The sequence below is a fragment of the Chiloscyllium plagiosum genome, chromosome 4, assembly GCF_004010195.1.
Source record: "Chiloscyllium plagiosum isolate BGI_BamShark_2017 chromosome 4, ASM401019v2, whole genome shotgun sequence".
NCBI classification, from domain to species: Eukaryota; Metazoa; Chordata; class Chondrichthyes; order Orectolobiformes; family Hemiscylliidae; genus Chiloscyllium; species Chiloscyllium plagiosum.
Genome location: NC_057713.1, coordinates 88,457,919 through 88,484,076, shown reverse-complemented (window position 1 = coordinate 88,484,076; position 26,158 = coordinate 88,457,919). Strand labels below are relative to the sequence as shown.

At 37.9% G+C, this 26,158-nt stretch overlaps 1 protein-coding gene across 16 annotated transcripts in view; it reads right to left on the bottom strand.

Annotated features, from left to right (window-relative positions):
* LOC122549183 (protein MTSS 1-like) overlaps nt 1-26,158 on the bottom strand; it is a 188,343-nt gene that overhangs the window by 25,043 nt on the left and 137,142 nt on the right. For 8 of the 16 annotated variants that reach the window (XM_043688552.1, XM_043688551.1, XM_043688559.1 and 5 more), the window contains 5 exons: nt 23,460-23,544; nt 22,805-22,896; nt 21,035-21,109; nt 9,984-9,995; nt 516-673 (listed from right to left, as the gene is read on the bottom strand). In XM_043688552.1, coding sequence (XP_043544487.1) covers nt 516-673; nt 9,984-9,995; nt 21,035-21,109; nt 22,805-22,896; nt 23,460-23,544 — 422 coding nt within the window. The remainder of the gene's footprint in view (nt 1-515; nt 674-9,983; nt 9,996-21,034; nt 21,110-22,804; nt 22,897-23,459; nt 23,545-26,158) is intronic. The other 8 variants (XM_043688553.1, XM_043688563.1, XM_043688561.1 and 5 more) reach the window with 1 other exon arrangement.

The window sequence follows — 26,158 nt, the reverse complement described above, 5'->3', positions numbered from 1 at the left end:
AGTGACAGATCTGAAAAACTGATACAACTTGCAAAGCCTCTGAGTTCTCAATATTCCTGGATGAACCATATCTGCAAATGTCCAAGTGACAACTGCCAACCTTTCATTGAATCATGTGTGCCAATATGCTTGATACTTTTCCCATTTTTCCTTCAAGAGCTAATAAATATTGGTAAAAAGTGCTCTTTTTCAAAACAAATTTCTGCATTTTTTAATGTTTCCATTTTTAATTGCTGTGTGTGCGTGCATATACATGCGTATGCGCTTATGTGCGTGTGCGTTGAGAGTATTCGGAAGGGTGAAGTGAATATGCGTAACATGATGAAGATAGTCTGATTTCCAACAGAAGTAGAGATTAATTTTAAAATCCATGAACTGGGGTAAAGTGAGTGAATCCTCAACATTTCTTTTAACCACCCAATGCAACAGATCCTTTTTAGCAATGTTTATACGTTTACAAAAGCAATTGTGCAAATACATTCTTCCTGATTAAGTGCAACAAGAAACAAACTTACAACCACAGGTCGCAACATGGAAACAAAAGCACAAAAGCGACTGCGTTCTTCAATGAGGGCTCTGCGAACAGCTTGTTTTTCTGTCTCTTCAAGTAGAAGGTATTTATCATTTACATCTTGTAAAGCACTGTCCAGCTGGGGTTGAATGTCTCCCTTTCCTGAAAAAAAAAGAGAAATAATGATCCATTTCAAACCAGTATATTAATTGATTTCACTTTCCCTTTTTTGTCCTCATGACATGTTAACAAGCCAATGGAAATGTTTTAACCTCATCTATATGCGAAAAGTTATCTGATCTGTCCTTTCTCTGCAGATGTTGACCAACCTGCTGAGGATTTCTTGCATTTACTGGTTTTGTTTTAGTTTTTAGCCTCTGTGATATTTAAAAAAAAGCACAGCAGTCATTAGGAATGAAATTAATTAATTGCACAAACAACTTTGATTGCCTAAAAGGAGAAGTCTTCTTTAAATTCAGACACCAAACTGAAAGAAATGTAAATCAATCAATCTTGTAAAAACAGCTTACAATTTGATATACACTGTTGTGGATGTGTGGACAATGTTCTTTTTAATTTTCTGTTCTCTTACAGTTTTGTGTTATGAAAGAACATGGTTGGTTCTGCTGAGTGTTTAGATTTGGGTTCTAAGATTTAGATATAAATTAGGCTATCTGGCACTCAGTCCTTCACATTTTTGCTTTGAATTTGCAGCCGATGTAAAGGCTTATGGTGTGTAGATAACCAATAAAATTTGAGGTTAGTATTATGGGTCAACTAATTGCGAAAACAACAAATGCTGGAGAATCCAGTGGATGGGGCAGCATCCATAGAGAGAGAGCAAGCTAACATTTTGAGTCTAGATGACTCTTCATCAGCTCTAAAGAATAAACTGCTCCTACATAAAGACAGAAATACAGGTGGGTACACAAAGAAATGGTTAAAGGCAGTGTAGGAGAATCAATAGCTTAGTGGTTGAAAATAGATTGTTTATGACAACAACCCATTTGATGATAGGGTCTGGTGTGTGGAGGTTGGGGTAAGGATGTGGCAAAGAGTGCTCAGGCCCTAAAATTATTGAAATTGATACTGGTCAAGAAGGCTACAGGCTCCCCAAGCAGAAAAATGCTGTTTTTCCAGCTTGTGCTGAGCATTGCTACAGTACTACTGGAAGACACAGAGACGTGGGGCAGAAAACACTGATGCGTTGAAGAGGCAACAGAAAGATCAGGGTCATTTTTGTGGACATAACATAGACTGGGCGGCCACTTTGCAGAACACCTGTGTTTCATCTCCCCAGTACAGAGCAGACCACATTGTGATTAGCTATTGCAGGAAACTAGATTGGTTGAAGTGCAAGTAAATTGCTGCTTCACCCACAGGCGTGTTTGGGGACTTGGATAGTGTGAAGGAAGTAAGTGGGGCAGGTGTTGCACCCTCTGCAATTGTATGGGAAGATGCTATGAGGGTGTGGGGACCTGTTGGGTGTGGTGGAGGAGTGGACTAAGGGGCCCAGGAGGGAAACAGATCCTTTGCAAGGTTGACAAGGTCCCAAATCATACGATACCAGGTTATATTCCAATAGGCTTATTTGAGAACATTAGCTTCTTCATCAGATGCTAGTGAAAGAGGAAGAACTTAGACACAGAATTTATAAAGATCCTTATAAATTCTGTGTCTAAGGCTTTCTTCTCTCACTAGCATCTGATGAAGGAGTAGCGCTCCGAAAATTAGTGTTTTCAGGTGAACTCATTGGACTACAACTTGGCGTTGTGTGATTTTTGACCTTGTCTAACCCAGTAGAAAGTAGACCAGGAAGGGGAACAATGGGTATGATTAGCCATTCCTTTGTCTGCCTGTGTTTTTCTCTTTCTCTGGGCTCCATCTCTACCTATCGGATTACTCCCCCCCACCCTCCACTAACTACATTTTCCACATATATATACACACCAACTTTTGCCTAGCTATGATTAGTTCTGAAGAAGGATCACTGGACCCAAAACACAACCTCTGTCTTCTCCCCACAGATGTTGCCAGACCTGCTGAAGTTTTCAGTTTTTGCTCATGATGGCCAGTATTTTTGTCTTTTTTAAATTTTAATTAACTCACTGCCATATCTCTTCCAGGCATGCCACGTGCCTCGTCTCTCCAAAAGGATTTCTGTTCTAATTTATTTTTATTGTTCACCATCATTTCTTTGTGTCACTTCTGGTGTTTGACAAGGTATTTGCTAAAATTTGCTTCCACAGCCATATCACAATCCTCAGTGACTGCCTCCAGCGCAGGCTCACTCCAATATGGATTCTGATTGAAGTTTCATCTTTCAAGTTTGAATCCACCCAGGATCACAGGCGTCTCTGTGACCATCCTGAAGCAGAATACACATCACTCAGCAGGCAGCTGTTCTTGCCACATTCTGAGAGCAACACTGAGAGCCGAATGCACATTCTCGATCTCTCTCTCCATCAGAACTATCTCATATTGGTTGAGAGTTGCCCTGCCCCCCACTTCATCCTCCAACTCATTTAATGTTATAACAAGAAACCTTTTCCTTTTCCTTTCAATCATTAACGAATGTAAACTGAAACAATTCAGAGATGCTCACATCCCTTTGAAATCTTCATCCCTCACCTAACCCTACTCCTGTTATGTATTTACTATTGTTTCTGACCTTACACGCTCTGATGCTGAATGTTCTGTACTCAGTAAAGGTCTTAGTTTTATCCCCTTGCACCCCCGTCTCAATGAATTTCAGGCACGATAGGACAGTGAAGTCTTGTTCCATCACCTCCGCCTCCTCCATTTCTCCAAACAAGACTCTTCTTGCTGTCTCACAGATGTATTCACAGCACGGTGGCACAGTGGTTAGCACTGCTGCCTCACAGCGCCAGAGACATGGGTTCAATTCCCACCTCAGGCAACTGTCTGTGTGGAGTTTGCACATTCGCCCAGTGTCTGCGTCAGTTTCCTCTGGGTGCTCCGGTTTCCTCCCACACTCCAAAAAATGTGCAGGTTAGGTGAATTAGCATGCTAAATTGCCCATAGTGTTAGGTGAAGGGGTAAATGTAGGGCAATGGGTCTGGGTGGATTGCTCTTCGGAGGGTCGTAGTGGACTTGTTGGGCCGAGGGCCTGTTTCCACACCGTAAGTAATCTAATCTAATCAAATCTGCTTCCAACACTCTTTCTTCACCTGCACTCTAGCCTTTAACCTGTACTTGATCTGTTCATGGAGAACTGTCAACCTCAATTTCTTTGACTCCCCCACCCCTTAGCCATCTCCCCCTGAAAGACTGCACTCTGTGCTCCAGATCCAACCCTGACTTTGTAATCAAGTCTGCCGACAAGGGGGTGCTGTTATTGTATGGTCTATTGATCTCTACATTGTGGAGGCTGAGTGCCAGCTCTTAGACACTTCCTCTTGCCTCCCCTTGCACCATGATCCCATCATTGAACACCAGGCTACTGGGTCCTCCAAAGTCATTAATCTCAGTTTATCTGGTGATCTCCCCCTGCCCCTGCCTCCAAGCTCAGTTTGCCAACCCCACATAGCCTGCTTCAATCTCCTTCCCAAAATTCATCAACAGGACTGTCCAGTTTCTGCTTCTCCTGCCCCATGGAACTCATCACTTCCTACCTCCCCTTGAACAAACACTTCCCGTCTATTTCATAATTCTTCTGATGCTTTCTCAGTCTCTGAAATTTCCAGCTCACAGGTTCCAGCTGCTTCCTCTTCACCCATGAATGCTTAATCCCTTTCTTTACATGTCCATCCCATTTCAGGATGGTCTCCAAGCACTTGGCTTCTTCCCAGAAAAAAAATGCCTGAACTGTTCTCATACTCTACCACCCTCCCCTACCTGGCCAAGGTCATCCTCACTTTGAACAATTTCGCTCTTAACTCTTCTCAATTTCTTCAGATCAAATGTGTGACCATAGGTACCTGCTTGGATCCCAGATATGCCTGTCTCTTTGTAGGGTAACAGCTACAATGTTTTCTCCAGTACATCAATGACATCATTAGTGCTGTTTCCCTCTTTCATCCAGAATTGGAAAAGCTTATTAATTTCAATTCCAATTTCCATCTTGTTCTCACCTCACCTGGTCCATCTCTGACTCCTCCCTTTGCTTCCTCGATATGTCTGTTTCCTTTTCAGCGGACAGGGCGGCCACCAATATCTACTACAAATGCACAAACTCCAACAGTTACCTTAACTACACATCCTCACACCCTGCTCCTTGTAAAGGAGAAACTGGGAGAATGGAATAGAACCCATCTCAATCCTATCTGTTCCAATGACACTAGCTTCTAAAAGGGAATCTCCAAACCACTGCGGTTTACAGGGCCTTTACCCCTTCTCTTTCCTCCCCCTGGTCTTTATTTACCTACCATCAGCATCCACACCCAAAGGATGATTTATCCAGTATTTCCACCACCTTCAGCAGGGATGTCACCACCAGACATATATTCCCCTCCCCTCCTCTATTGGCTTTCTGCACTGACCATTCCATGTGGGACAACTTAGACCAATCATCCTCCACTCCCAACCCCTCCTCACACTCCCAATGCACCTTCCCATGCAATCACAGAGGGTGCACAATGCCCATTTTACTTCCTTCCTCTAATCCAAGGCACCAGTACATCTTCCAGGTAAAGGATCAATTCACTCAATCTAGTCTATTGTATTTGATGTTAACAATGTAGTCTGTTCTACACTGGGGAGACAAAGCGTAGGCTAGGCAACTGCTTTGCAGAAATCCTATGCCTTCCACAAAAATTACCCTGGGCTGCCTGCCGTTTCAGCAAACCACTGTGCCCCTACCTAACGTTTGTGTTTCTGGCTTGCGGCAGTGCTCCAGCGAAGCTCAACGCAAGCTGGAAAAACAGATTTTCACTTTCCATTTGGGAACTCTGCAGACTTCTGGATTCAATATCAAGTTCAACAATTTTTGGGCCTGAACATTTTCTCCCATGTCCTTACCCCAACCCAAACCAGACCTTGTCATCACATGGGCTTCTGCCACAACAGAAAACATTGTCAGCCACTAAAGGCACCCATTTGTAGATAATGATTCTTCCAAGTCAACCTTCTCTCTCTGGACTCCATCGTCACTATCACTAACTTCCACTTCCACATTCTCCTCCTCCTTCCCTTCCCCCCCCCCCCCCCACCCCCCCACCACCCCACACACCTCCTACCCCATTTTCAGCATATATATCAACCTTTGCCTAGTTATCATGAGGTCTGAAGATGGGTCGCTGGACCCAAAATGTTAACTCTGCTCTCTCAAAGATGCTGCCAGACAGGTAGAACATTTCCTGCAATTTGTTTTTGCCCATGATTAGGTTTCTCAGCTTATCTTTTCTTCCAAGAAAATTGAAATAGAATAGCTTCAAATGAATTGTATTTCAAAAAGATTGCAATAAAGTGAACATCAGCATTTCATACAAAAGCAAGGATTTACCACCCAAGCAGGTGAAACTTTATGACTGAATCACTGCTACAGATTTGATTCTCAAATGTTGTACACTGTAAAAGTTCCATCAGATTTTCCAGTTTTATAAAGATAAATGTAACTATTTATAAGGATAAATGTAATGTAATAACATATTCCAGTAGATTTGAAAAGAAATAGACATTAGCAGAAATGAATATTTAATAGCAGCATTTCAGGTGACAATATACCCGCTTACATTGAAATTTTCTCAGACGTTCAATAAATGAGAAAGGCTAATGGAACTTGAGGTCTTTTCAGGAAAAGATCTAGTACATTTTGTTGCATTCCAAAAATCTTTAACATGAATATTCAGCTTCTGATTTCTCACTGAGAATAAAAAAGCATATTTAAACTGATCTTTTAAACTAGACTTTTAAAAATGCAAACTTAATCTTGTCTCCTTTTAAAACTATTGTTAATCCATCACAAAACAACAAAAGCACACCTAAATGTTTGAAGTAAACGTGTAGTGAAATATCAGGACAAGACATAATTGACATGCTTAAGTTATAAATTACAGTGCCTCTATAATTTGATTACCAATAATACTTCAGTGTACATCCACTCACAGAACATTAAGATAGTGCAGCAGGAACAATTAACCACAAACAAAGCTACTACACAGACGTTTAGTTTTGGGTAGAGGGATAGTGGAGAATGTGGTGAGAGAAGAAAAGGAACACATGAACTGCAGGTACAGGGTTGTTTCAACTCCCTTTGCCTCATAGAACCAATCCAAGTGGAGACGGCTTCAACGCAATCCCACTCAACCTGATCATAATGACAAAATGATTTACTAAAATGGCAAATATGTAATGAAAGGACATTTACTTCTGAATTGGCTGAGCTGAATAAAACAAGATTGGTCGTGCTGTATGCTATCCAGTGGCAAATAAATTTATTGGGCAGAAGAAACCAGAAGGTTTGTAAAGGATTATGATGCATATAAGAAGATTGCCCATGCTAACACTATTCTCCACAAACATTCCTCTCATTCTGAGATTACCCCAACCCATAAAGTTGTTAAATCCTCTTCAGTTCAAACTATTAATAATGCTTGGCAGACCTTTATTTTAAACCTTAAGGCAATCAACTTTTCAAATCCTCACATGGATGTTTTAAAATCGGGCAATGGTTTGTAAAACCTCTGATTCTACAGTAACTAATGAAGCATGGTCTTTTAATTGGCTTGAGAGGCAAAACTCATTAAGCCACATTATGATGTGTTATTTACATATATGTTAAATAGTGTAAATGTCAATAGTTTTGAACCAAAGGCATTGAATTAGCTACTCCTAAATCACTTGCAACTCAATTTTTCAGAACACAAGATGCTCATATAACCAAAGTGCTAAGCAAAATATAAAACTAAGCAAAAAATATAAAATTCACTGTTCACATCCAAAAATTTAAGTCCCTTTAACTTATTTCAACATAAACATAATATGTAAACTCAATTATAAGTTATCTTCAGTTCAAGTCCAAAGTTTTCGTGGTTTATGATATCTATTCAAAAGTACTTACTTTATGCAATTTATACCAAATATAAACATTTAATGGTTTCATATGCCAAACTGGATGTGATTAGCTGATCACAGGAGGCGCAGCTTTTGTATTTGGAGGATGAAATTGATTGTCTGCTTTTTTATTATTCAGCGCTATACAATAAACTCTGTTAGAAATATGTACGCAGGTGTCTGTTTAACATTTGATACCCAGGTTGTCTGTGTTGTTCCAAACAGCCGAAACAGCATGCTGTGGCTCAAGGTCAGGCATGAATAATTGACAGGTACAGTGCACAAGTCACAGGTTAGCACCAATGCAATCCAAGCAAGGTCAGTGCCTTGGAAGTGGACAAAAAAGCATGGGGAAATGCCACAAATTATGTATAAGAAAACGACAATTTGTCTACTGCAGGTCATCTGTCTGGTACATTAACTTCTGGCATTTTAAATAATTTTAGGTAGTCTACTTTGTTTTGCTCAGTAGATGATTCCAAAAATTTCTCTATGATTAAAGTATTTTTCCTGATAAATGTTCTAGATTTTATCATTCATTACCATTTTTCTGGTTATACTTTGTTCATGTCCCCTGAAGTAACCGGTTTGTCCATCTACCTTTAAAATTGGAGATAATTTGATGAGGTTTGTATTTCATCTTCCTGGACTAAAAAGCTTAAAGATTCTTAAACCTTCACCTTAATACTTGGAATCAAGTCGTGCCATTGTCAATGCATTATGTCACACAATCAAAAGTGAACGCAATACCATACATAGAGGACCATTTCAAAAGCTTAGCATAACTTCAGTAGATTTATTGAAGGTAACTCTTTTGGTGCATGTTCTGGCTTGAGCTGCCAACCTTTGTTTAATGGTGTTACTTAGCTTTAGTGTTCCTCCAACCTGAGCTCTTTTCCCTTCATCTGATACCACGCTATTGGTGGTCACACATTCAGTCATTTAGATCTTAAACTCTGCACTCTGTGACTCACTGCTTCTAATATCTTATTTCCATTGTCCTCAATTTTTCTTTCAGCATGGTTCTTTAAAGGGTTTGGGATGCACTTCTATTTTAAATGTGTTACATAAATTCATGCACTAGTTGCTATTGTTGTGGTAAGATCATGCTCCACTCCAGGACTGACCATCTGAATCAAATGTGATACAAAGTTTTTCAATCTGTTCTGTCCTTGTTTCAATAATGTGAGTACAAGTAATGAAAATACTTCTCTACTACGTCATTATGCCCTTAACAGTCAAATAAAAATCAGTAAAAGAATTTAAGCTAAAATATTAAAAATCCATTTGAAAATTGGAGCAGATATTGCAGTAATGCTATTCCTCTTGCTTACTCAAACAGATCAACTTGCGGCCTATCCTGGCTATTATGTGCTCTCAAATCTGACTGCTAACTCTTAAAAGATTTGTTGCTTATACCTCGTTCTCTGTTAACAAGCATGTACTAATTTCACAAAGTTTCCTTCAAAGGGTCCACTATTTTGAGATGACTATAGGGAGGAAAGATTTGAGAATTATGGGCTAATAGTTCCTAAATATTTCTCAATGCCATTTTTCAGCAAACTGCTGAAGTCTGGGAATGTTTTTAGACTGTTATTTTTTTTTTATATTGTACATGGTTGTGGAGAAGATGAGTAAGTAACTACTTTTTGAAAGCCTTGTTCAGCAGAACACGTTGTAAATTCAAGAACATAAATTAATAGCTACAAAAATGAATTTCTCTGAAGCAATTTATTGTAAACCAGGCTTCCTACTGAACTCAAAAGGATCAAGGTTTATTAAAAGTGTACAACTTTGAAGTGGATATATATATGACTACATGATTGACTAACACTTATATTAAAACCATTTATGGTGGACAAATCACGTTTCTTTGATATCATAACTTATGTACTAGTGAACATGAATACTCATTTATAATTCTTAAGAAAAGTTTACAAAAATAAAATGCCTTTGGATATTTTAAAATAAAAATCCCTCCTTAGAAACTTAATACTATTAACCTCCAATGATACAAAATGTCCAGGAAAACCAAGTGACTCACCATCATAATCCTTTACATATTACATTTGTAGAATTATGGCATATTATTGTAAACTATCCAGCACTATTTAATCCCAAAGTAGCTAACGTCATGGTATATTGGCACAATGCAAATGTTTTTAGTTAATGTTTTTCAATCACATTGTAGTTTGAAGTACTTCATCCAGTACATCAGATTTGTTTTGAACTATGGAACAATAGAACAGATATTGCATAGTGTGCCACTCCTTTATTCATTTCTAAACAAAGGTGCTAGCATAAAATCATTATATTATTCAAAGATTTTTTTTCATGGTGGGAGTAAGAAAGAGGCAAAGGGAAGAAACAGACTGGCAGTTACTGGTGAATATCATTTATACACATGTATCTGACAAAAGGTTTTCATCACCAGCCAGCAGGATAGAGCTCAACTTACCAAAAACATCAGCTAGCAGAAGATATGGCACAGCAAATTTGGTACAGAAAGGGAAAAAGAATAAGTCAAACTATTCATGGTGTTATGCATAATAACTGCATCCACTTCTGTGCCAATTTATAAATGAATGTGCAAACTTCTATTTTACTTCAATAGAACTACATGATAATATTGCAGTCAAGTTACATGTTTGTTTGATTACACTTCATCATTGCAGGTTCAATCATTCATGGTATATCCATTGATAAGTTGTTGCAATTGGCACAATTAAAATGCCAATCAACCTTTTGATAGCACTGTACCAGTGACACACTCATGGCTTTTTAGGCCACAAGTATATTTCTGAACAACAATTGATCCCATTTGGTTATTTTAACCAGATAAGAATAAATATAGGAAAAATTATAAGTATTAATAAGATAAAGGCAAAAATGAATTATATAAGAAAGACACACAAATCACTTTTTACATTAAGCCTAATTTAAGTAACCTGCTTATCCTATTAATTTAATTCACATGAAAAACCATAAGCAGCAAATTAAAAAATTGATGGGAATTTATTTTAGCAAAAGTATGAATAGATTAAATTTAAACAAAGTTAAGTAATCATTTTACAGCCATTTATACACACCACTTCTGGTCAGCTTATTCAGTATAAGTCTTTGTGATGGAAGTATGCAAGAATGTAACAAAGCAAATCACTAAACATAGAGTCTGTCATCGACTTTCAGATTAAAAAAAGATATCCATATGCCTACACACTTCGTACAAATCAACATTTTCGGAACAACATTTTTCAAATTTATTGAAGACTTACTGTAATAAGTTTAAAAAAGATTAAATTTGTATCAGCACAATGCTAGAAAGTTACAATTGTTAATTAAAAGCCTTTAAAGTCTCCCTCCAAAAAATTACATAACTGCAGAAACGAGACATAATGGATGTTGCAAATTATCTATACATTGTAATTCCAGCTCGTCAATTGAGATTTACTTTTTAAAACATGCAAGTCATGCTAAGGCTTCATAAACCTTAGTTGGAGTATTCCAGGCATGACACTTAGGAAGGATATCAAGAGACTACAGAAGTGCAGAGGAGATTTATTAGAATGTACCACACACAAGGAACTTCAGTTGCAGATGACTAAATCTTAAATATTTTTGGTCATATAAGAACTGTGTCAAGTATTTTGGCAGATTTCTCACTGCGACACCTAATGAGTTTTCTCTTTATTGCTTACCAAACTCACCACATTAATTGTACACCACATCCCATAGCCTCTCTCATGTCCGATCCAGTGCACCTTACCATGTGTGTTGCCACAGCAACTTGCCACTCAACAGATATCCTGGAATTAAGTGGCATCCCTGGACCTGATGCCATTTTAAAAGCCCATTGTGCACCCAGACAAGCACGGTCAGCATGGTTTCTGGCATTTGCCCCTGACATGACACACAGAGGGAAAATCAGCACCTCAGCTTGTGGACAGTGTCCTGGGGGTCCTGCTGTACGGGTGGTGCACAGGTGGGACTGCCTCTTTTCCTATGTCCAGAAGAGGAGGTCATGACACCAAACCATGCCAATTAAAAGCAAAATACTGCAGACGCTGGAAATGTGAAATGAAAAAAAAAAGTGCTGGAGAAATTCAGCAGCTCTGGCAGCAGCAGGGACAAGATAAACAGAGTTAATATTTCAAGTCCAATATGACTTCTCCAGAACTTCAGAATATGTCAGCCTGGTCTACGGTTGCTATTAAAGTTAAAGCAGTCTCAGCCATCTGGAGGAATGCCCAACAATGTACAAAGAATGGCAAAGTCCTTCTCCGTTCTGCTAGCAACGTGCGACCATACTCACTATCTCTGCCACTCCTAGCTCCCAGCACGGCTCGTGCTCCACCACTCTCACCACTGCCTCAACATCTTCCCCAAGCATTGTCATTGACCCAATCCACAACATTAGCCTATATGCTTTCTGCATTGTCTATTCACTTGCTTAGGCATCTCCCACTTGCACCAATAATAATAGTTGTGCCATCCACTTTGATCTTCTTCAATACCACTTTCTCTCTCATACTAGGAGGAATACAGGCCACAATAGATCAGAATGATTCCAGACAAATGACATGCTACCTGTCATTTGGCTCCTCAGCCTTTATGAGGGGAGTTTCTTGACATTAACTGCATTAAGAAGGGCCTAGGCTAGTATTGGAGGCTGCCGATGATCTATTGTACCAGGATCTCTGAAGTAAAAGCTATTTCCCTTAACTTGAACTGAGGCCTGCTGACAACTATGACAAATGTCTAGCTTTGTACCAGGCTTTGGCACTGTGTTAAAAAGCAAGGCCAGTACAGCCCAAGGTGGAGAAGTGAAATGCCGTATAGTCCCATTAGTGAATTGGAGATGCTCCATGAGGGTTTTTGGAGGCTGGTACATGTCAGATACTAATATCAAGGGCAGCACAGTGGCACTGCTGCCTCACAGCAGTAGGGACCAGAGTTTGATTCCAGCAATCTATGTGGAGTTTGCACATTCTCCCAGTGTCTGTCTGGGATTCCTCTGGGTGCTCCGGTTTCCTTCCACAATCCTAAACTAGTTGGGCCAAATGGCCTGTTTCCACACTGTAGGGATTCTAAATTCTAAAATCAACATGAGCATGTGATGTCTGTTACTGGTGCTCATGGAACACTCTCTGGGATTTTGGTGTTCGGTTTCCAATATAGAGGTCAGTCAGAGCAAGTGGCAAGCTGAATGCACCAGGTCATCTCCCTGGTTTCTATGTGAAGTTTTCCTGTAAGTTTGCTTGGTGTGTTTGGCAATATGTATGTCTGAATATTATTAAGGTGAGATGTGCCATTAACAAGTTGTTAAATAAATGTTAATCCCTATCAATTGACATCTCACCACTGTCTTGGACGAATCTTGATGCACACTTTGTGAAAGGCAGTGATTGTTAACGTTGGAACTGTGTGGCAATTGCGTATGCATGCTCAAAAGAAGAGTCATATTACACTCAAAACATTAACTCTGTTTCTCTCCACAGACGCTGCCAGGCCTGTTGAGTTCCTGCAGCATTCTGTGTTCATTTAAGCTAAAACTTAGTTCTAAGCAGAAACTTTGAAAACTGTCAACACATTTGTTGAAGAAATACACTCAGCCAAACAATCAGACTGCTTAAAAAGCACTAAAGAGTTATTTTTGGAATAAGAGGAATAATCCAATTTCTTTAGTGAATATTCCAAACAAGTTATTTTGCTTTCTGTGTACTCATCATAGGATTAAATATACTTGTGACTTTCATCAGTTATTAAAGTACGCCTGATAACAATAGTTCTAATATGTTTTGCTATCTTGGTGTGATGAAACATCGGTCCATATTCACATATCCTCAACAAGCTGAACAAGCTTGATAAGAATGTATTTTCTGATAGAGAGAATAAGTGTATGAAAGCAATCTCCAACTGTCTGAGTAAAGAATAGCATTCGGGGAAATCAGTTTTGCTGGGAAATTTAGGCACAAGGAAGGGAATAGGAGAATTTTGCAATGAACAATAAATGCATTGAAATAAGCAGAACAAATTTCTGTGTATAACCCCAAGAGAATGGGCTCTAGATCTTTGCTAAGAAAAGGTGATTCACAGAAGTAATGTGCTTCATCACTGGAAGTCTAATTTCCAGGCTCAGTTTATACTTCTTTCAGAGGTCTGAAATAGCCTGTCAGTTTCAGGAAGAATCTTGACTTGTTAAATTTATCACACAGATAAATTAAATTATTTTCAATGATTCATAATCAGTTAAGAAAACAACTTCCTAAATCTGGAACACAACATTCCATAAAACTGACACTAAGGAAGTATCTGAAATGATTTTACGCTTATTCTCAAGTGATTACGGGGTGAGTAATAACTAGCAAACTCATGACCCCTAAACTTCACAACAGCTGTAGATATAATTGCTGAATCATAGTGCAGAATTACAGCATTTGAACAAGTAGGAGCTGATTAAATAGACAGGATTCACTAAAAAATGATTAAACAAAATAAGCGTGTATGGACTTGGAGATAACCTTGGAATATGGCTAAAAGAAATTGGTTAGGAGAAAAAGAGGACTGCAGATATTGGACATCAGAGTCAAAAGTGTGGTGCTGGAAAAGCACAGCTGATCAGGTAGCATCCGAGCAGCAGGTCCTGATGAAGGGCTTATGCCTGAAACGTCAATTCTCCTGCTCCTCAGATGCTGCCTGATCTGCTGTGCTTTTCCTGCACCACACTCTTGACTAAAGAAAATTGGTGGGGAGATCGAATATAGATTGGGGATAAACAGAATTGCTCTAATTATGAGATGAGGCTAGTGCCCAGGATTTGCTGAGAAAATAACTGAGCTTAATACACAGATTGTTACTTATGCCCTTAAGAAAGCAAGTAATTTGTGGCAAGAACAGGATACGCCACAAGTGCCAGATAGCAACAAACTGCTGGATGATGGACAATACTTTGCCATTTGCTTTGCAAAAATGAGGTCTTGCTTTTAATTTCCCTTTAGGTTTTCAGAAAATGCTCGTTTTCCATTAAAAGTAGGAGTTATACTTCTTTTAGCTTATGACTGATACTAGATGATCTAAGGATGCTTTAGATGATCAAATTTCTATCCTGTAAGGTCATAAACTTTCCAAACTCAGAAAAGGTACAGCTGAAATTGTGAAGTTTTACCACAGCAGGTTCATGCCATCATTTTTTGTTAAATTAAAAACGTTGCTTTAACAGGTATGCCTCTATCCTATAAGAATAGTTCTAAAACGAAGCTCAATGAAGGAATAGTATGTATACATTGAAGTATGACATATATATCTGTAGGAATTAAAGTTGACGTCTCATATAGGTCTTTTAAAAACACATATCAACCACCAAGAGAAGATTTCAACATAAAAGTTATTATTGTGCAATAACCAACTCCCAGCTGAAAATATTCTAGTTTGAATATAGAATATGATCCTCCACTTTGACAGCAAGTCTTTTTTTCCAGAATAAAAACAAATGCCAGTTCACGAAAAATCAAAGCTGAATAGTACCATCATGAATGGGAATGCAAATAACTTGAGTTTGGACCATGTAATTCATTGAATTGAATTACATTAAAATAGATCTATATTTATGGATGGATAACAAACTGATAAAGGATCTGTTTCACTGTAGATCAGTGCTCTCAAATGGAGCAACAAAAAGAGATTCCTTTAGTCATCACAAATGATTTACACCACAAAATAATCTGCAAAAGTAATGCAATCCATCACTGGAAGAATATTTGGAATTGTAAATTACATAATGAAGAGGAAGGAGCTCCCGCTCTTGAATTACTGATCAAATACTATCAAAAGGCAAATTGCCTCACCCTAAATAAATAGCAGAAAATGTTTCAATATCAACATGACTGCCAGAAACTTCAAGCACTTGACATGCCACCTGAAATTTTTGAACATTGATCTCCCTTGTTTCCAATCCAATCGAAAAACATGCATAACAATTGCAGATGCTGGAAATCAGAAACAAAAACAGAAATTGCTGGGAAAACTCAGCAGGTCTGACAGCATCTGTAGAGGGAAATCAGAGTTAACATTTCGGTACAGTGATTCTTCTTCAGAAAAGCATCTATCACTACTCTGAATTGACTGAAGTGACTGCAGAACCTTTTGAAACATATTCTCTAGAGTTCAACACAGAAATTCGAGTGAAACTAGTCTTGTAGTCAACAGGAAGACAAAACCCAATAGTATATTTATCTACAAGCACACTGAAGAAAAGGAGGATGTTGGACTGTTCCATTTCAAAGTGAATTTGAGCGCAGGATAGAATGTATAATGGTTTGTAAGGAAATCCTTCCATGTAACGGCAGATTCAGAAATTGAATGTATCCTCTACCTATCAGAAGTATGCACAGAGCTTCAGGCTCATTCTATCCAAAATGTCTGGAAATCAACAAAAATGACGACAAACACAAGATTTGGAGATCACAAGACTCCATCAATTATCTGACTAAATACTGTTGCCATAAAAAAAACTGTCCTTGACAGTATGAGTTGCAAAGTGCATAAGTTCAATGAATACCGATTCACAAAATGTATTGCCTGACATTCTACTTGAGAAACTAACTAGTGGATTCTCCAAACTGTTTACTGCAAGTCCACCTTCATCAGCCTATATATACATATATTATGGGATTTATAAAGTTCCACACAATACAAGATAGGCATTATCAAGAATTTGTTCATCTTGCAAGGTTAACCTAGTATTATGGTACACCAAAGGTATCTTTGAACTATGGTTCACATGAGTACTGTGCAAACTTGCAAAAGTCCCAATGGTGGCCAATCTCAGGCCTGAAAAGTGTCCACTCTACCTCAAATTACCTGGGAAGGTAAAATACCTCAAAAACATTAAGCAACTGCTTAAGGAAGCCATTTCACACAGTTACTGTGCAGCATCCATGCAAGTATGGTCTCAAGAGTTTGGAAGCAAGATGATATTTACTAAGTGACCTGATAGAAATATATAAAATAATGAGACACATTGACAGGATGGATAGTCGGGAGTATTTTTTCCACGGTAGAAATGTCAAATACTAGGTTTAAAGCTGAGTGGGGTAAAGTTTAAAGGACATGTGTGTGAGGAAAGTTATTTTGATGGTGATGGCTGGAAAGCACTGTTGGGGAGGTGGTAGAAGCAGATGCAATAGCAATGTTTAAGAGTCACTGACAGACACATGAACAGGCAGGGAAGAGGGGGATATGGACCACGTGCGGCAGATGGATTTAGTTTAAAATGGTATCATGGTTGGCACAGACTAGGTAGGATGAAGGGCCTCTACCTGTGCTGTACTGTTCTATTTTCTATATATGTTCAACTAGTATTGAGATTCGGAAAACGAAAACGCTCCTTCTTGTTAGGGTGCGTCAAAGTAAAGGCTGTGATGAGGATAGGTAGAGAAAATATCAATGGATTTGTTTAAAAAGAATAAAATCAGTCAAATTGTTAATTCGAATAATTGAAAAAGATATGCAAGAACCAAGTGTTTAGGATTCAAAGTTTATAAATGCAAACTCACCAATTCTACATATTCTGGATGTAGGTTTGCTTGCTGAAGTTGGAGGCTCATTTCCAGGCATTTCATTACCTTACGAGGTAACATCTTCAGTGGGCCTCAGGCAAAGCAATACTGAAAATTCCTGCTTTCTATTTATATATTTGGGTTTCTTTGGGTTGGTGATGTTATTTCCTGTGGTGAAGTCACTTCCTGTTCCTTTTCTCAGGGGGGTGATAGATGGGGTCTAACTCGATGTGTTTGTTGATAGAGTTTCAGTTGGAATGCCATGCTTCTACGAATTCTCGTGCGTGTCTTTGTTTGGCTTGTCCTAGGATGAATGTGTTGTCCCAGTCGAAATGGTGTCCTTCCTCATCTGTATGTGAGGATACTAGTGAGAGAGGGTCATGTCTTTTTGTGGCTAGTTGGTGTTCATGTATCCTGGTGGCTAGTTTTCTGCCTGTTTGTCCAATGTAGTGTTTGTTACAGTCCTTGCACAGTATTTGTAAATGACATTAGTTTTGCTCATCGTCTGTACAGGGGTATTTCAAGTTCATTAGCTGCTGAATTAGTGTGTTGGTGGGCTACCATGATGCCAAGGGGTCTGAGTAGTCTGGCAGTCATTTCCGAGATGTCTTTGATGTAGGGGAGAGTGGCTAGGGTTTCTGAACTTGTTTTGTCTGCTTGTTTGGGTTTGTTGCTGGGAAATCAGCGGACTGTATTCATTGGGTACGCATTCTTTTTGAATACATGGTATAGGTGATTTTCCTCCGCTCTGCATAATTCCTCTGTGCTGCAGTGCGTGTTGGCTCGTTGAAATAATGTTCTGATGCAGCTTTGTTTGTGGGTGTAGGAATGATTGCCTCTGTAGTTCAATATTTGGTCCGTATGCATTGTTTTTCTGTAGACGCTGGTTTGAAGTTCCCCATTGGCTGTTCGCTCTACTGTGACATCTAGGAATGGCAGTTTTCTCCTCTTTAGTGAATTTTATGCCAGTATAAGGGTATTATTGATGGTCTTGAAGGTTTCCTCTAACTTGTTTGATTTAGTGATGACAAAAGTGTCATCCACATAGCGGACCCAGAGTTTGGGTTAGATGGTTGGCAGAGCTGTTTGCTCAAGTCTCTGCATTACTGCATGACATCACCAACACAAAGAAACCCAAACATATAGATAGAAAGCAGGAATTTTCAGCATTGCTTTGAATGAGGCCCACTGAAGATGTTGCCTAGTAAGATAACGAAACGTCTGGAAATGAACCTCCAAGCTCAGCAAGCAAACCTAGATCCAAAACCTCAACCTGAGCTACAAATCTTCTCAAAACCTGCTAATCTACATATTCTATTCAGTTGATATGGTTTGGAAATCAGTATTGTGATCTTTGTTTTAAGTGGCAAGATTAGACTTACAATAGGAGAAAGAAAACCGAAAATGCAAGCAACAGCTAGTCACCTCAATTATAAACCAGATTGTGAATGGCCCACAGAAGAGCGAGGGATTCACTGCTAATGGAAGCTTCATCCAGCTTGGAAAAGATAACAGTTTAACATAAAATATTAGTGGAATAAAAATTGTATGTTAACATGTAAATAGTTGCAGCTGTGAACAAAACATTAAAAGCAACCTACAGAATGATTTTATTTTGAAGTTCATCACTCAATAATTTGATTTTTTGGAATTTAAACATTAATTTCCAGTGTCTTTAACTCTATATCTTTGTTTGATCCCCATCCTCATCACTTTTCCTCCTGCTCAGCAAACATCACCCATCATTACAATCGTAGGTGTTATTACTTATGAGGGCAGGTACTTATGATTATTAGATTCAATATATGTGAAACAGCAGCAACATCACCAGCCCTTCATGTGCACAGCAGAGCTGTATAGGTTGGATTAAAGAACTCAGAAAACTGATATTGATCAATTTAATTTTTTTCAGATCTCCACAAATGCATAAGAAATGATTATGTGGCAATATTTAACACTGAGACTGGGGGCAGGTTAATAAATCAGAACTGAACAGCATCCAAGTCTTTTGTGGATTATACCCCCACACCACTTACATTTCTTTGTTAGGATACAATATGTTGGGATTTCTCTTTGTAATTTATAAATCAAATAATGTATGGCTAAAATTTATCAGACAACTTTATGTCACAAATCCCAATTCTCCTCTATTTTTTAAACACTAATACATTTTTTACAAACTTTTCACTCAAGACAATTTGTGTTGTCCACTTAACTTTCTTATCCATGGAAAAGAAATTTAATAATTTGGAAAAAAAACTAGACAAGTTGTGAGACAGCTGTGACATGAACTAAACCTTAGTATTTTGTGTGATCTCAAATATTCATCCTTCAAGAAATAGGTTTTAGTATTGATAAGCACGCTAAAGTTGGATTTCAGGAGAAATGGAAATTTTGTGCAACAATGCATGTAGGAATACTATCCTTAAACTAACATAAAACGTTAATTTAAATTCTGGAAAAATCACAACAAAGGATTCAACGAAGTTGGATTTTCTATGCAGGACAAAATTCTTACAATGATTTTAGATTAGAGGCTTAAAGCACATCTGTGTCATGATCATATACTACAATGGCCTAATTTCTTAACTTGCGCCAGAAGTTGCATTCTGATCATAAACATGCAGAAACCCAATATACAATTAATACCCGTTTTAATAGAACTGATTTAAATAATAGGCATTCTTTGCTCACAAAGTTTTTTTCTTGAATGAATAAAAACAGCTATAATGAATTAATTTCTGGGATCAGTTTAGAACAATGAACTGTTTCATTGTGTCATAGTAAGTTGAAACTAAACGTAAATTGGATATGACCAAAAACAATAAGCACTTTTTAGAAGTGCTAAAATAGTATTTGGTGATTAGAATTATCTTTGCACTATTTATAGTTATAAAGGATGTTGCGTACATAACCATTGATATTCAATGGCTGATATACTTGTATAATATCAGAGCATGATACAAAAGCAACACATTGTTTATGAAGGATAAAGTTTTTGACACTAAAATAAAATGCATAAGACATGCTTTTAGAGAACAAATTCAGATCTGGGCTAACTCTTAGCAAATATGGAAGATAAATTTTTAAAAATGCAAAAAGATGTATTTTGCAATTGATTATTGAAGAATTTGATTCTATATGTCAGGTAGTAAAGGTAGTAAAGAAAAGGCAGAGAACTATCGACCGTTAAACCTTTTTGATTCTATATGTCTATATGAAATTTGCTTTCTTCATTATGGACCAGGTTTCCAATAAAAATATGAGACATTACATAAGTACCCATTTGCAATAATCTATTACTGTAAACACCTTAAAATACTGAACATTAAATAAGTGAGGATAGATTAGCATGTGAAAAAAAACTGGTCCACCATTTGAATAAAGGAATTATCCATATAGCCATAGATACTGGAATAGAGGATTGAAAGTTCCTGCAAAAGAGTACATTTGTAAGGTCTTTCTCATTGATAATTATTTTTGTGATAATAAAGTAGATAAAACTTCACTGCTTTGGTCTGATCCCTTGGGGTAATAAGATTATGAGCTATTTGGATTTCCTGAGATTCACAAAGCGGTAACACAGATAACATCATGCTTGTGACACTTATAATGGTGTCACTGATTTTTATTAGCAGAATTCAAAAGAACTGCCAATCATTTTCTTTTTTTAAAAGACACAACTTTGATTTTCTTGAATTACTTTACTTAATTCAACTGATTTATTCTGGCCATAGTAAACAGCTGTAGTGTGTTAATATGTTCTACTTGCCTACCTCTTACTGAATAACATTAATTTGACACAATATTCATTACTTGGTATCAATAAACTGCTTTGGGGGGGGTAGAAGAAGTAGTTTCAAAACTGTTGCAGTTATGCGATATATCCATTGATACTTGTACTATAGGGATGTTAGAAACAGAAATGCAAATGTACATTGAGATAACATACCTTTCTTTGCCTTCTTCTGAAGCTTCAATGTATCAGACGATTTCTTTTTGATTTCTTGTCGAGCTTTCTTATATTCTTAAAGCAAAGAAAATGTCTATCAAGATCTATAGGCTACATTCCCTACTACAGATATTTCTGTATTTCTCTCCTTTTTTGTGGGAAATTAGGGAAGTGATTTATGGGCTCCTTGCTGAGATATTTGTATCACCAATAGCCTTGGGTAAGGTGCCGGAAGATTGGAGAGTGGCTAATGTGGTGCCATTATTCAAGAAAGGGAGTAAAGAAAAGGCAGGGAACTATCGACTGATGAGCCTTATGTCAATGGTGAGCAAGTTACTGGAGGGGATTCTGAGGGACAGGACTTACATGCAATTGGAAAGGCAAGGCCAGATTAGGGAGAGTCAACATGGCTTTGTGCGTAGGGAGTCGTGTCCTGTTAACTTGATTGAATTATTTGCCTAAATTAGCAAAGAAGTTTGATGATGGCAGAACGGAGGATGTTGTCTATATGAACTTCAGCAACGCCTTGATCAGATGGGCCAATGACCCGAGTGGCAGATTGGATAAATGTAAAGTGCTGCATTTTGCAAAGGCAAATCAGGGCCAGACTTACACGTTTAACGGTGACGTCCTGGGGAGTGTTGCTGAACAAAGAGACCATAGGGTGTATATTAACAGGGTGGCGAGGAGGGTGTTTCGTATGTTTGCCTTTATTTGTCAGTGCATTGAGTGAAGGAGTTGGGAGGTCATGTTGTGACTGTACATGACTGAATAGGCTGGGGCTGTTTTCCCTGGAGCATCAGAGGCTGAGGGGTGACTTTATAGAGGTTCATAAAATCATGAGGGGCATGAATAGGGTGAATAGCCACGGTCTTTTTTCCAGGGTAGAGTCCAAACTAGAGGGAATAGGTTTAAGGTGAGAGGTAAAAGATATAAAAAGGGATCTAAGGGGCAACCTTTTCAGGCAGAGGGTGGAATGTGCTGCCAGAGGTTGGTACAACTACAACATTTAAAAGACATCTGGATGGGCACATGAATAGGAAATGTTTAGAGGCATATGGGCCAAACACTGTTAAATGGGACTAAATTAATTTAGGACATCTGGTTGGCATGGATGGGTTGAACCAAAGAGTCTGTTTCTAACTCTATGACTGTGCGACGCCCCTACTACAAACATTTATATATTTCTTTCCTACTATACTGCAAGTTAGAAACAGCGCACTCTGCTGTTTCTAAGTGTTTAGGATTGCTACTCAATCTACTGATCTTTCCAGTACATTAAATTAAATTCAATACCTTTATAGCTAAGTAGCATTACTTCAATCTAAAATTAATACTCATACTTGTATAGAGACATCACAACATTACAAAAGAAAATACAGCACCAAGCAACTGAAGCAACATGAAGACCAACATCCAAAAGCTGAGTGTAACAGGAGGTTTGGAGAAGTGTCTTAAAGGTGAAATTTGACACACAGAGATGGAAGACCATGGTGGACCATGTTAAACCGATCTTCATGACTATCTACAAATTTCACCAAAACAACACATTAAGGTAATCGACGTGATAAATCTATAGCGTGCAATTTTTGGTTAACTTGGAATAAGGATTGGCTCACAAAGAGAGTTAATTATATATTAGCTTATTCACTCTCAAAGCATTATGATGAAACAAGATTAGAATCGGTCTAAATAAATACAGCACTTCGCATCTGTTTGACTGGAGGTATTTTCAGCATTTTGCAAGTAAGAGTCCTGAGCCATGTGTACCTTTTGCATGATCCTTATCCAGCTGGTTGGCCACTTTCTTCCATTCTTCCATTTGATCCTGAAGTGGATTTATCAGGCAATCGATCAGAGCTCTAAGTTAACCAAATAATGTTAAGATCAGAAGAGATAACTTTTTTTTTTGAATGTACAAAGATACCTGCATAATCTAATTGTTGTAAATGCAAGTTATTTAATGGGAATGCTGAATTATGCTAATTGACATTTTAAAAATAACTGTTTTCAATACTGATTTTAACATGCAGCATTAAAATGTGCTCTCAATATGATTAGCAAAGATTTCCTTTGAATGTTTTAATATAGTGCTCATATAACAGTTCTCCAAATAAACTTGCTCATAAATGAAATGTAAAGTAACCCAATTCAATGCCTAAACAGAAATTCAAAACTATAATCTGATGTCACTTGGCAAATTGAAAATAAATAAAAGTAGAAAATGAATTAGGTCAGTTGAGAGAACACTCACATTTTCCTGAAAACTAGGCCCCCAAATAAGCACCTGTGTAATTTAGCCAGATCATCTTCAAGCCTACAATCACTCTAAGCAGAGGTTGGCCAATTAAAACAAATAATCCATAAATAATTATTCAATACAATGCACTCATTGTTCAACATTTACAAGAGCAAAATAACTTACACTGAGAATTGACGAAGTTTAGACTCTATACTTCTGTGTCTCATACACATTCTGGTTAATGCTGAACCAATTTCTCTTGTTGCACCTAACGAGGGAGGGAAAGGCAATCAATAAAAAATTTTCACAGCTATCCAGTCATTTTAGTATCTGTACCAATCTTTCTAAGTTTAACTTACAAAATATCTACCTTCAGAAGTCTCAAAACAGAATAATATATTAATCAACATCACCTTTTTCAATAATATGCTCCAGTTTCACCCCTCCAAAACAAATCCAGTTTTTTTGCCATAACTCAAAGTCAATTTGAAATTTAGTTCAGTTGCTTAATTGGGATTTTTGTGCAAAACAATTTTAAAATCAACAAGCTCTAAAATTAAAATGAAAAAGTGTAAGGAACACAGACACATGAGAAAACAAGCGATGCCTCTTTCATTTAATTCTAAAATATTCTTCATTTGCAATTAAACATGAATTAAAGATAATATCCACAGGCCAAAATATGTTAAATTTGCTTGGAACATTTTGGGTCTCTTACTTTTCATTTGTGCACTGTCTTGCTTAAATGCCTAGCCAAAACAGTTCTCAGCACAAAAGGCACAATAACATGTATTAATTTCTATTTCTTTCATCAGAAATTCTCCAATACATTGAAAGATTGTGCAGTGAATAAAAAAAGCAAAATCTGAAAAAGTGGCTTTCACTATTATTGGCCTTTCCTTCCAGTTGCTATCAACTGCACAAATCAAGAAATTCCAGGAACCCAGGGCTGGCACAGACCTTTTACTTCTTGAAATCATTCTTTTACATAAATATAAATGGACTAAGGTCAATTCACTAATAGATATACTGGGACATTATTAATATTGCATTTACACTGCAGTTGCCCGACTTGAACTGCATTACATGCATATGCACCAGTGAACTCAAAGCAAGTAAAACTTAACTTCAGTAGGCAATGTTAAATTTCATTGACAGTGAGTGAAACTAAGTCAACTGAAAATTTAACTGCTGAGAATGATAAGTTTTTTGTTAGAGAAGCGACCTAAAAAGATGCAAAACCAGCCATGGTTGTCTGAAATTGTTTGATCTTGGACATTAAGTAGACTCAGGCTTAGCTAGCACTTGGATGAGACATCGCCAGGGAATACTTGGTGCAGAAGGCTTTAGAGCTCTTGTTGCACACTGGTAGTGCCCATTCTTCTGAGCTGAGCGGCCCAGATTCAAATACCGACTGCTACAGATGTGTGACATAAACATCCCTGAACAGGATGATTAAAAATTCTTGGGTGAACTAAGGGTGAGGGCTCTTGAAATGCTGTGGTGGTGCTCATACTTCTGAGCAAGAAGCCTGGTTTCAGTTTCACCTTGAACCTAGATTTGTGATAACATCTCAGAACAGGTTAATTAGAAAATATCTAGCAGACCCAAGGACATGGAATCAAGATAGATAAATAGAATCAAATGAACAGGCTTGAGAGGTTGCATGATCTACTCCAAATCCAATGTTTCTGAAACCTCAAAGAATTCTAAAGACATTTTTATGGAGTTCATGAGGTAAAAGGCACTCTGACCACCTTTTAACCCAGTTTAACACTGTATGAATTCAAATGCTGTGTGAAATCCAAACTATTATGAGCCTTGTTGTTCCAATGAAATTCATACAGTTGACTCCTGACTTGGTTATAAAGTCTGTGGCATAAACATGCTGTTCTGGTTTAGGAGAGCCCACTGCATACTATTTCACTTAATTACTGTCAGTTAGTATAAAATGCCCTGTAATAGCTTGTTCACAAAATTTTAGCACTTTTCACTAAGCACACTGAAGTTCAATGTCATTTTGACAGCATCGCAATAATTGGAACTCTTCCTCTGGTTAGTCATTCAGTTACAGAACGCAGAACAAGCAAGTTTAATCTCATCCTTGTCCACAAATTCCCAGAATAATTCATGACCTCAAAATCAGGTCCAAAGGACAAATGAAGGATCCCATTTTGCTCTAACTGAAATTCACTAACTCAGTGCAGTGGGATTGAACCGCAGAGACCATTCAATTCAGATGGCTTAGTACCACACAATGCATTTACCCAATATACCTTCAATAAAGTAAATGTACACACAAAAGGAAAATATTGTGGAACAGAGGGACCGAGTACCAATATATAGTTCGTTAAAACCAGCGGCACAGGTAGGCAGGGTGGTGAAGAAAGTATTTAGCATGCTGGCCTTCAACGGTACAGGCACTAAGTAAAGGAGTTGGGATGTCATGTTACAGTTGTATAAGTTGTTGGTGAAGCAGCACTTGGAGTATTGTGTACAGTTTTGGTCACCCTGCTATAGGAAAGACATTGTTAAACTAGAAAGAATGCAAAAAAGATTTACAAGTATGTTGCCAGAATTAGTAGGCCTTAGTTATAGGGAGAGGCCAGAATAGGACTTTATTCCTTGAAACGTAGGAGAATTACAGGTGACCTTATTGAGGTGTATAAAATTATGAGGGGCATAGATATGATGTATGCACTTAGTCTTTTTCCCCAGGGTTAAGCTGCCTGGGACTGTGCTTGTCAGACGGGCTAAATGGCCTACTCCTGCTTCTATTACTATGAAACTATGTGTACTTCCTTATGGACCCTGAAAAGTAAAATTTGAATAATGAGTACTGCACAGTGAAAAGTACAATTTGAATAATGAGTCCAGCCAAC